We start from the raw sequence: 13,090 nt of genomic DNA on the forward strand, positions 1-13,090 counted from the left end.
TTTTTAAAAATTGATTTTTTTTAATTTTTTCATTCAACATTTGATTTGTTGAGAATTAAACTTTAATTTTTTTTACTTTGCTTTTTATAGGGTTATCTCGTTCTCTTTTTATTTTTTATTTGTTATTAAATAAGATCATGTAAACCTTTTAAGAATATTGAAATGATTTCTTTCCATGATATTGTCAAGCATTCCTTTTTTTTAACAATTAATCATTATCTTTTTTTATTTCGTTTATTTATTGTCATTGCATTTTTTTTAAACATATATTTTTAAATTAATCATGCACAGTGAATGTAGTCTAGTTAATAACCCGAATCCTAGATTTTTCTTTTTTTTTTAAACTCTAGCATCACATGAGTATTTTTTTTTTTACGTTAAAAAAAATTAGTCTGGCCACAGCACAACGCATGCCATCAATCTAGTTCTCACTAAAATGGATCAACTAAAACCTAATTTAAAGATTTTGTTGATTTTATTTAAATTGAAAAAAGATGATGGTTGTAATTAATATTAACAATTTATTTTAAAATTGTGATGATAATTATTATTATTAGCTAACAATCCTTTTGTTTTAAAAACTTAATGATTTTAGGTTATTAGAATTTATTGTTTTTATTTTTATTTACGATGAAGTACATTATTTATTTATTTATTTATTTTTTAATAAATTTTATGGTTTTAGAGTCCTACCAGAATTTTCAAAACCTTAAAATTTATGACCACTTTTGTGATCACAAATCACTTGTTTTTAGTAGTGTTGAGTTGTTGTATCATAATATATACAAAGACATGCATGTAAGAACTTATTATAACGACACAAATAAATTTAATTAAAGGAAAAGGAAAAGCACATCAATAAGAGTAGGATTTTTGTTGTCTATGGAATAAACAAAATTGAAAGGATTATTAATATGCATTATATGTCATGAGAATGGATTATTCAGGTATTTGAAGGCAAAAAAATGGTCTAAAGTGATGGTATATATAAAAAAAGAAAAACAAATTGTTATCTACTTGATCTTAGCCTAAATGACTAGGATGAGACACCCTAATCCCCCTCTCCCCTAAATATGCAGTCTCTTAACACTACTAAAAAATATAGTAATTAGCAACGGACTATTCCGTTGCAAAAACTATTAAAATCCGTTGCTAAAGTAATTTAGCAACGGAATTAGCAACGGCACAAATCGGATGCAGATTTGTCGTTGCTGATTTTGCAGCAACGAAAAATCCGTTGCTTACAAATAGCAACGGATTATCCGTTGCTAGTTCGTTGAATCAGCAACGGAGAATCCGTTGCTGATGCCTGCATCAGTTACAATCACCAATGGAGAATCCGTTGGTGATTGTATTATTAAATTTTTATTAAATTATTTTTTATTTATTTATTAAAATGATTTTTAATTTATTTATTTATTTATGGATATTTTTAAAAGTTACAGAATATATATAACCAGCATAAATTAATATTAACAATAATTATATAATTAATAAAAAATAGAATAAAAATAAAATTCATATTATAAAAATTTAGTTAAACATGCATTAATACAATTAAGTTCAAATACAAAAAAAAAAAAAAAAACAACAAAAGATGCAATCATGGTGCTGGTTGCGAAGACGAACCATGATATTGTGGATCGTCACAAGATTGATCAGGATATAAAGGTCGAGGTATAGGTCGATAAATTGGTTGAGATGTGGGACCCATAGGTGTCATTATCTGAGGAGCCATATGTGGCGGTATTGATGGAGTCAAAGGTGGAGGCATACCTTGATCAACATTTGATGTCCCGCCATGATATCCAAGATTGTTCACAAGATATTCTTTCATGAAATCCATCTGCCGTTTCATTTCAAAAATCAAATCATCTTTTTTCTTTATCTCCTCTTGCAATGCTCGATATGATGAACTGGGATATGATGACTCCACCGAGTAGGAATGTGATGAAGAGCTTGTACTAACTATAGATTTTGGCATACGAGGTGCACCATATACTCTACCCTTTGTAACTCCTCCTGAAGCCACACACCAAGCTGCTCCATCAAATGAAGGATGATTTTCCCGATCAGTTCCATACTTTGAAATCATCTCCATTTTATAATTTTCCTACAAATAAAATACATGCAACAATAAATTAATTTGAATGTTAAATAATACTTGAGTTATATTAAAAAATAATCAAATAAAAATACATACAACCACTTTTTTTGACTTGTTGTCGACGAAGCTACCAGACTGCTTAGTACTTTGATGCAAAGCTGAAAAGACATCATCCCATGAAGGTTCTTTTCCACCAGCTTCCTCTTGCTTTCAAGATTAATAAATATTATAAAAGATAAATATACAAATTTTAATTCATTATCTTAAGCATAAAAAAAAATATCCTTACCATGTTAGCTCGATATGATGCAAATGACACTGTTCCTCCAGAATGAGTGCTTATTTTGCCATCTGTTTAGGATAATCGATTCCTCCTGGCAGATTCAGACCTCCTTTGAAATTCAGGGGTGGACCAAACATCTTTGATCATTTGATTCCAATCATCATTGTTTATCCAGGCAGGACCTTTATCAAGGCAATCTAGAATATTTGTTGTGTTTTCTTTTGACATGGCTTTCTTGCGAGCTCGTGTCAATTGTTGATTCAAAGCTATCCTAGCCTTATATTCCCAAATATTACGAACAATCGACTCATCTTCCTCAGGAAAGGAATATTTTTTCTACCAAATAATATATATACCAAGTAAAAAGAGTGCACAAAATTTCAAATTATATAAATAATTAATCATATTGTGTTATCTTGTTTAGAATTTGCAAGATGATGTAATAACTAAAGAAATTAAATGATATTAAAGAGTAAACAAGAAATAAAAACAGATTATAACACAAATTAGTCATAGCTATTCAGATGATAATTTTCATAATGCTACATTAAAGTGATCAAAATTGAAAAGAATATTATGGCAATTAGTGTTGGTTCTTACCTTAAACTCTTTAAAAAGTTCATCCCTGCACATTGAATCTACTTTTTCCCAAAAGTGTCATGCTCCCTTAAAATTGGACCTCAAAATATCTCCAATTGCACGTCCACATGATGCGTTATTGAACCTGAAAATACATAATAACAAACTTATATTAAACAAATAATTATACAATAATAAGTAATTTTTTTCATACCTAAAAATATAACCTTAATCAGTTAGTTATTAAAAAGTTGAACTTACTCTGTTGTTCCATACGAACAAAGCTCTTTTTTTCTTGTTATTGGATCTATTGGCGTGTCAAAACCCTTCCTTTTAACAATTTGATCATAATTGTTTGGAGAAGATGTTGAACCGTGATATGATGGAACACCATCTTGATCCTCATCACATACACCTCTCACATTACTACCGTCTCCCTCATCTTCATCTCTAATGTTCACATCATCATCATCACCATCAACTCTCCCATGACTCCTATATAAATTATATCCTCCATAAACAAGTTGGTTATCTCGAGAGAAACCTCCTTGAGTTTGAAGCAAATCCTGAAAACAAAATCCCTTACAATATTGATATCCATCAACCCTCCCATAATCATGTTGAGGAGGATGTGTACCCCCCAAAGTAGGTATATAATACTCATTTGCGTTCTGATACACAGGTTGATGAACTGTGGATCCTTTGTTATTATGCCTTGATGTAGTTTGAAATGATTTGGATGAAGTGGACCTGTCACTCCTTGATGTGGACCTGTCACTCCTAGAATCTAATATGGATCCTCATCGAGGCATGCTAAAAACCAGAAAAAATATATACATTATCATATGAATATATACAACATAACAATAATAGCCATCACTCCGAAAAATATTATACTTCAAATAAAATAATTACTGCAACAAAACCAAATATGTAAATAACATCAATACAATTTCATTAAGCATTCCTTGCAATGAAAAAAATCAGCTATGAAGTTTAAATTGTAATAAGCCAATTAACACAAACAACAAAAAAAAAATTCTAAATAATTAATTAAGCAGAAATCAAAATTTATGAGTATGCTTACCTTAATGTTTGGTCCTATAAATCAAAACAATGAGTAGGAAAAACCCTTTCTTTCACGCTTCAGCACCTATAAGCAAGAAAATGAATCACAAAATAAAATATAACATCAGAATCACAATTTAAAGATTGATACTTGAAAGGTTATAAATGGTTTCAAAGGTCAATGAAAATGATTTATGTAATGTGATGCATAACACACACTTGAATAAAATAATAATAAAAAAAAACATTGAAAGCCTAAATATTGTCAAATAATATGAAATCATCCATACATATAATAAAGATAATTCATTACATATACTACGAAATATAATTAACTTGTGCTACTCATTATTATCATCACTCCTAACCATCACCACCATAACAATCATCCTCATCATCATCATCATCTTCTTCTTCTTCTTCTTCTTCAGCATCACCATCGCCATCTTCTTCTTCTTCTTCTGCTTCATCATCTTTGTTTCCCCAATTTATGTCAAGTTGAATCAATTCATGTTGCCCGATTTCTTCATAATAAGATGATTCAACAAGTATATTTGGATCATCAAGTGTTTGAGTAGGAAGGACAAGAGATGGTTGAGAAATATAATCTGATTGATCAACATCAAATGATCTCACATTGTTTGCATCTTCAATAAATTCACCCATATCAACATTATAACGACTTCTAGCAGTTGTCTTAATAATCGTCCACCATTCAGATGATTTATGACCAGGTGGATATGTATAGTAGACTTGTTGACATTGTTGTGCTAACACAAAATCTTCATTTCCGTGTAGTCGAGATGTATGCTTGATTTCAACCAAACCATTCGAAGGATGCACTCTAATCCCTCGTCTTGTATCATACCAATTACATTTAAACATAAATAACTTGCACTTACTCCCCAAGTATTTTAGCCGAACAACTTCTTTAAGCATTCCATAATAATCACGTTCATCATCATCATAACAACTTCCTTTCACACAAACTCCACTATTCATTGTCTTTTAAAACGACCATAACGTTGAGTATGAAATTTAAAACCATTCACATAATACCCATTATAACATTTCACTGAAGTTGAAGGGCCCATAACAAGTCCAAAGAGCTGATTTTTCAAATTCCGTTAGATTGGTATTCCACCTAGCAATAATAGTTAACTCCATAAAAAATAATAATTTAAAAGCCCCTAATAATATTTTTAAAGTAGCTAATTGACATAAAATATAAATTGATTTTATTAAAATACTTACATTATTTTTTAACCAATTTGGAAAGATCGTTTCGCATAATTTTTCAATTTCACCATCACTCGCATATGATTGTTGTGACTTTAGCTCTTGTCGACATTGCCTAAAATTTTAAAATGTTAAAGTTAATAACAAATTATTATAAATTTAGTACAAAATAATATTTCATACTTACTCTAAATAAGGCTTCAGTTCTTGACAATTGAATATCACATAGTTATGCGCAATTTGCATTTCAGCATGTGACAACTGCCTTTTATAAAATCTTTTGGATAATTTTTTTCCTGGATAGGAAAAAATAGAGAGACATCCATCTACACTTCTAAGGCCACCATCATCATTCCGTGGAACTCGATTCCAAATTGTTTGCATGTCATCACCAAAATAATGAGATGCAAAATTGGTAATTTCATCAATCAAGTATGCTTCACATATGGAACCCTCAACTTTAGCTTTATTGGTCACTTTCTTCTTCAAATAAAACATATACCTATATCATTTATGTCAATTAGTTTATTTTTTAAAAATCAAAAGTTAATAAAATTAACATAGTATGAAAACATACCATTTAAATGGATACATCCATCGATATTGAACTGGTCCACCAACTTTTGCCTCGTAAGGTAGATGTATTGTCAAGTGTTCCATGGAGTCAAAGAATGATGGAGGAAAAATCCTTTCAAGTTTGCAAATTATTTCAATTATATTCATCTGCATTAACTCCATGTGCTGGGCATTTAAATTTGTTGAACAAATATCTCGAAAAAATACGGACAATTCAGTTAATGCCTCCCACAGTGGCCTAGGTAAGTAAGGTCGGAAAGCGGTTGGAAGAAGTCTTTGAATGAAGACATGGCAATCATGGCTCTTCATCCCCGAAACCTTACATTGTGCCTCTTTCACACATCTTGAAATGCTTGAAGCATAACCATCAGGAAATGATAATTCCTTCATCCATGACAAGACTTCTTGTTGTTGTTTCTTGTGTAGACAATAAGTGCCTTTAGGTTTGTAAACCCGACCACTCATATCTTATTGCAAATGCAAATTTGGCTTCTGACAATACAATTGAATATCCAACCTAGCCTTTAAATTGTCCTTGCTTCTATTCGGACAATCCATAACTGTATAAAAAATATTGTCAAAGACATTTTTCTCAACATGCATGACATCAAGATTATGACGAATCAAATTTGTATGCCAATATGGAAGCTCCCAGAAAATGCTCTTTTTCACCCAATTGTGCTTAACACCAAAGCCAGGAATTTTATCATTATATGATGACCCTCCATTATGTCCCTCAGTATACTTCAACACTTCGTTCAACATTTCCAAACCAGATGGACGAGGTAAAGGAGGGAGCCTTTCAATTACTCCTTTCAAAAACTTATCAGATTGAAATCTATATGGGTGGTTCATGGGTAGGAATCGTCGATGACAATCAAAAAATGTAGTTTTCCCTCTATTTTTTGATCTAAAAGCCTTGCTATGCTCCATACAATAAGGACAAGACAGATTTCCATGAGTACTCCACCCCGATAACATGCCATATGCTGGAAAGTCACTAATGGTCCACATTAAAGCTGCCCTTAATTGAAAATTTTCCTTTCTATATACATCATATGTTTCAACACCAACATACCATAAATTCTTTAACTCATCAATCAAAGGTCTTAGGAAAACATCAAGCTTTTTACCCGGATTCTTTGGCCCAGGAATCATCATTGTCAAAAACATGAATGGTCTAGTCATGCACTTCCACGGAGGCAAATTATAAACAGTCACAATTACTGGCCAACAAGAGTATGTATTTGAAGACATGTCAAATGGACAAAACCCATCAGTGCACAACCCTAACCGAATATTTCTCGGATCTGATGCAAAGCTTAAGTGGACACGATTAAACTCCTTCCATGCCTCCCCATCAGATGGGTGCACCATAACCCCATTATCAGAATTATAAAAATGATGCCATGTCATATCTTTGGCATGATATGGAGACATGAATAGTCTCTGAAGCCTTGGTGTCAAGGGAAAGTATCGGAGTTGCTTCTCCGCCTTATTGGAACCTTTACTAGTTGGATTTCTAGGTTTGTATCGTGAACTTCCACAAAAATCACAATTTATTTTCATTGCATCTGCCCCATAGTACAACATACAGTAATTAGGACACACATCATATTTCTCATAACCAAGTCCAAGTGGCCGCATAAATTTCTTGGCATCATAAAAATTTGAAACCAAATTTTCATCATTAGGCATGCAACTTTTTGTAAAGTCAATAAAATTGTTGAAGGCATTCTGAGTCAAATTTAAAGTTGACTTCATATTAAGCAATTGTACACAAGCAGATAATTTGGATTGCTTGGTACACCCATCCCACAACGGCTCCTCCGCAGCTTTCAAAAGCTTAAAAAATTTAGTTGCCTCCGGGTTTGGAATTTCCCCTGCTACCACAAGACTAGACATATTATCATTGTAGAATGCATCACCAACCCCCATTGCATCCATAACCAGATTCCTATATGGATTTTCTAGACAAACATCATTCACAACATGACTCATTCCAATCGATGAAGGTCCAGCCAATATTGGTTCTGCGACATAAGGCTCCCCATGTACAGTCCAATTTTCATAACAAGGTAAAAAACCTTTTGTCAATAGATGTTTACAAACATCATCTTCCTTTAAAAACTTTTGATTTTTGCACCTCACACAAGGACATCTAATTTTTCCCCCAGATATATTTTTATCAATTGAAAATGCAAAATTGATAAATCTTCTAACACCCGTAATGTATTCAGGACGAAGGCGACCATCCATAAGACGACGATACATCCACGATCGATCATCCATGTTAATCTAATTAACATGACAACACCAATAAGCATTTTTTGAAATAAGCATACTTCTTTAAGTACTAGAACTTAAACAATCTTTTAAAATAAAATATGTTCGGTTAGTATTTTATATTTTCATTTATATTTTCTAACTAGTGACAAAAGTAGACTTTTAGATTATGTTCGGTTAATATTTTATACAGAATAAATGGATAAAAAAAAATTAGTTGAACAAATTTTAAATAAATTTATCTTTTATAATAGTTTTAGAGTTCATTTTTTTTATTGGTCCTTCTAACTTTTGTTACCACCTCAAATAGTTTTTTTTTTTTTTTTTTTTAATTTGGATCCTTTTATTTTTATTGGATTCATCAAACTTTTTATTTTTATTCGGATATTTTTTTGCTCAACTAAGAAATGGTAAATGAAATCATAAACATGCGAGGTAATACAAGATTAAAGAATTTTTTGAATTTTTTTAAAAAGATTAAAAATGCAATATAAAAAAAAAACATAATTTATTATGGGTTACAATAGTTACTCACATTTTTATCTTTGTCTCTTGTCATATACATTGTATATATCTTTTATGTCGTAGTTAAATAATAATTAAATAATAATTATAATATTGGTGGATGAAAATATAAATACATTTGTTTTATAAATTCTTTAGGCACAATCCAATTTAGTTGATTACAGGTTCTACACGGACGAGCAATAATTATTGTTAATATTTATGGTTAAGGTAATGGAGGTGTTAATATATTTATGTTAAACCTCTTTCTATGAAATACTTATTATTTATATTTTGTTGTGTAATCAAAGTTTATAGTTAAACATGTATATTAACTATTAGTCTCTTGGATGAGAATTTGTTTTTTGTATTATGACATATTTTTTTAAAAAATATCAAATTAATTTTTTTATATTTTTAAATAATTTTAATATAACAATGTTAAAAAAATTATAAAAATTTATTTTAATATAATTTCAATTAAAAAATTACACGACATTATTTAATTTGCGTGTGTATACATGTTTTCCACGCGTAATTATAATTGCAATCACCGAATTTAAAGAATACTTACTTTTCCATAAAAACACCTAAAAGTGGTTTTGCATTTTCCAAAGTGTTGAATAACAATTTAAGCATTTCTTTCAAACATCAATATCTCTCACCCATCTCTCCCTCAAAATCCGATCAACAGAATTCAATATCAAATTCAATAGATTTCAAGCTCTTTTTACTGCTGGGGTTTCTTTTTCTTATTTTATCAATTATGTTGTGCATATAGTAAAATGAATCAACTTGTCCATCATTGTAATGTAACCTAAATGTGTAATCGTGTTTCTGAGAGTTTGATTGTACTCAAGATCACATTTAATGAAAGAAAATCATTCCATTACTTTTCTTATACAAACTGTCAATATTATCCCAATGAAAGGCAAAGTTCCAACTACTTCAAAGGATTACAATATGCATGCCCAACAGAAATAATACGCACCATATAATTAAGCAACCATGTAAAAATGGAGCAAAATAGACTTACCAAAGCCCCAAAAATCAATGGCACAAGGTGGAGGTTTTCTTATTGCAACCCAATCAGATTTAGCCAACTCTATTTGATTATGTTGTGATCCAATAAGCCATTCATATTGCTGTAAAAATAAAAAACATAAACAGTATGTTACACCCATCAAGTTATAACAATTGCTAGTCTTTAAAACAAATTAGTGCTTTGCTCTCTAATCCTTTATCCTTTGTGTGATTGGAAATGGATCTATACTAATTAGTGCTTTGCTAGAACTGACTTCACAGTGTAAACATCAACCTTGTGAACCGAAAACAGCAAAAGAGTGTCTAATATTTCCAATTTCACAATTTAAAGGGTCAAGTCCAGTGACCTCACAGCACTTGACCCTAGCCTTTTCCACAAATAATTCTAACAAGCCCACGCGATTGCTTGTAGTTTGTTAACTGATCCTATATCCACTGATAATGGCTAAGCAAGCAAAGATTTTCAGCATCAATTTGCTTAATTCACACAGAAATGACTAAAAAATGAACCATTGCACAATGCTGGTGCATTTTACATGTATCATTACATACAAACATGCTAAAAAACATGCGATTGTTTCTGCAATTACACAAGTTGGCTCCAAAAAATTTGCTACTTAGTTCATGCAACATAGTAACTATAAAAAAAGCCAAAAGAGTTGTAGAACTCTTTAATACAAAAACAAATCCTCATCCAAGAGACTAATAGTTAATTTCCAAATCATGCATGCTGACCTCAAGACAGGACAATCAAATGAAAACAGACAACATATATAGCTAATGTGGGAAATTAACTTATCACCATGCAAGGAGGAGGCAACCATGAATTCTAACCTCTTTCACTACACAATTCTGCTAATTATATATATAACAAGTAAAACAGCAAGAAACAAAAATAATTAATGAAGAAACAAAAATAAAACAACAATCTTATTAACGAAACACAACAACAACAATCAAGTTTCCTTATATATATATAAGCATATGAATACATTCAAAACACCTAGGTTTCGGTGCACAGGAGGATAATTTGCAGACATCAAAGAACACACAGCATCAATAATACTAATTGTTAAAAATTAAATTGGGGGTTTTGATAAATTTTCAATTAAACATGCATAATTTCCATCAATCACTCTCTTCCAGACACAAGAATTGCCAGCATTGGTCAGGTTGAATAAAATCATTCAATTTATGAACCGTAACCCTAAAAATTAATTTGGGGGTTTTCATAAATTTACATTTAAACGTGCATCATTATGTTATAAATCATGGTAAAAACATATCATAAACATTATATTATCGAATTAATAGCCTAAAACCATTATTCAAAGTTTCGGGAAAAAAAATTCTTACCTGTGTTCTTCGGTTACAGGTGAGGGAGATGGGTGAGGGAGATGGATCAACACAACAGAATCACACCTGAGATTGGGAAAGTTAGGTTAGAACTGTTTAGTGTAACTTAAATTGCAACAAAGAAAACAAAAACCATAAATTAATTACCTGAGCTATTGAAGAAAACAGTGCAAAACCTAACCCGTTTACAAAGAAGGGGCAAAACAGGATGTTCGATGGTGATGATGATGGGTCTGGTGCGATGTTGTCATGGGTCTCTGTTTTTGTTGGTTTAAAATGAAGGAGAAGAAGATGATGAACACGAAGGAGAAGAAGATGGACAGTGTCGGATCTGTTGAACAGTTATGGTGATTTTTGATGAGGGTGATGGATCGATGATTTTGTTCGAACGAAGGATCTGTTGGAAGAGTGGAAGAGTGAATTAACATTTTGGTTTTGTTGGATCTGTATTTCGGTGTGGGGCGGGGATCGAGAGATTGAAATAAACGGTCCGGATTTAATGTAATCAACGGTATATATAATTTTAGTTTTATATTAACTTTTTGTTTTTTTTTCAATTAGCAACGGAAAATCCGTTGCTAAATTCAAGGTAAATTTTGCAACGGATTATCCATTGCTAAAGTCCGTTGCTAATATTAAAAAAATAATATATATGTAATCCGTTGCAAATCCGTTACTGAATTTAGCAACAGAATTATCCGTTGCTAAATTCTGATGCTAATGGCACTTGTTTTTAGTAGTGTAACAAAAATGAATATCTTTGCATAATCAATCAAAATTTGTTTACATATCCAATGACTAAAGAAAAAGCAAGAATATCTAACAACTAGGTTAGTAATCAAATCAAATGACCAAAAAAAAAGAGTAAGATCTAATGGTGGGGAAGAAAAAAAATGGGATACATAATAACCAAAACAGGATAAAGAAAATGGAGAAGAAAAGGAAATAAAAAAAGGGATATTAGAGATGCATTGAAGCTTCGATTATGATACGTTGATACTAGATATCAAGAAGACAAATCTACAAATATAAAAGAAAGCCACCATACAAAGCTAGAGTAAGCCACACATATTATCAAAATACATAAGGCAGTACACTCGCCTAGCGTGTGTATTACATGTGCTAAACAATTACCTTCTAGCTGTTTGGGTTAGCTCAAATGATAGGTTTTCTCTCTCTTTATCTCTTTTCCTTTTCTCTTTATTTTTCCTTATAAGGCTAGGTTATCCCTACCCTGACACACACCTCTATACATGTTTTAGTTCCCAAGAATATGCAATAAATAAATTCTCTATGTAGCACACATTGTCTACGTAGAGCATGCACCTTATTTTTATGTGAATGATTGTTTCTAGCACTGACAATCACCAAATTCTCCATCAAGCAAGCACCACAATCTCCACCAATAATATGATTCTATTCTCCACGCACATTGAGGTACCTGCAACACTACTCTCCACACACCATGAGGTTATGCAGACATGACAAGGGTCTATAAATGCCCTGGTCACCAGGCAAGCAGGTTAAGCTATATTTCATCCATTTAAGGGCAATTAACTATCATTCAACATAATTCAATAAGCTTCATATAAAAATACTTCATACAGCTTCATTATATTTTCTCCCTTTAAATTTATTAACTTAGGTATTAGAGTGTTCTTTATTCTCATATAAAACTTAGTTTGGAGGAAACATTGTGCTTAGAAAATAAACCCCATGTTCAAACTAGCCCCTAAGACGTAACCTAGAAAATTCATTTCTATGTGAAGTCTTTCACAACTTTATCATAAAGATTTTATAATTAAAAAGATAAAAAAAAAAAAAGAGAGAACAATAAAATAAAAATAAACATGATTTAACAAAGAGAAATGCTAACCTATAATATTATCAATGTGTTGCAGTTCCAAACCAACATTTATACCTCTAGCTATCCTCTTCTTATTCCATTTTTTTTTTGGATTACTACTTGTTTGACTTTTAAAAAGTTGCAAAATTTGGTGACATAAGTGTTTCAAAATATAAGTAGAATGAACATTTTTATATGATTA

General features: G+C 31.1%; 1 protein-coding gene across 1 annotated transcript; it reads right to left on the minus strand.

Annotated features, from left to right (window-relative positions):
- Nucleotides 1-6,320: 6,320 nt before the first annotated feature.
- Nucleotides 6,321-7,568, minus strand: LOC118039510 (uncharacterized). The gene has a single exon (XM_035046214.2). The coding sequence runs from the start codon at nucleotides 7,548-7,550 to the stop codon at nucleotides 6,321-6,323; it is 1,230 nt and encodes a 409-aa protein (XP_034902105.2). The 5' UTR covers nucleotides 7,551-7,568.
- Between the last annotated feature and the right edge of the window lie 5,522 nt (nucleotides 7,569-13,090).

This window comes from Populus alba, chromosome 11 (assembly GCF_005239225.2).
Source record: "Populus alba chromosome 11, ASM523922v2, whole genome shotgun sequence".
NCBI lineage: Eukaryota > Viridiplantae > Streptophyta > Magnoliopsida > Malpighiales > Salicaceae > Populus > Populus alba.

What these genes read in the sequence shown, in the direction of transcription:
- LOC118039510 (XM_035046214.2), bottom strand. Translation starts at nt 7,550, where the DNA reads ATGCCTAATGATGAAAATTTGGTTTCAAATTTTTATGATGCCAAGAAA.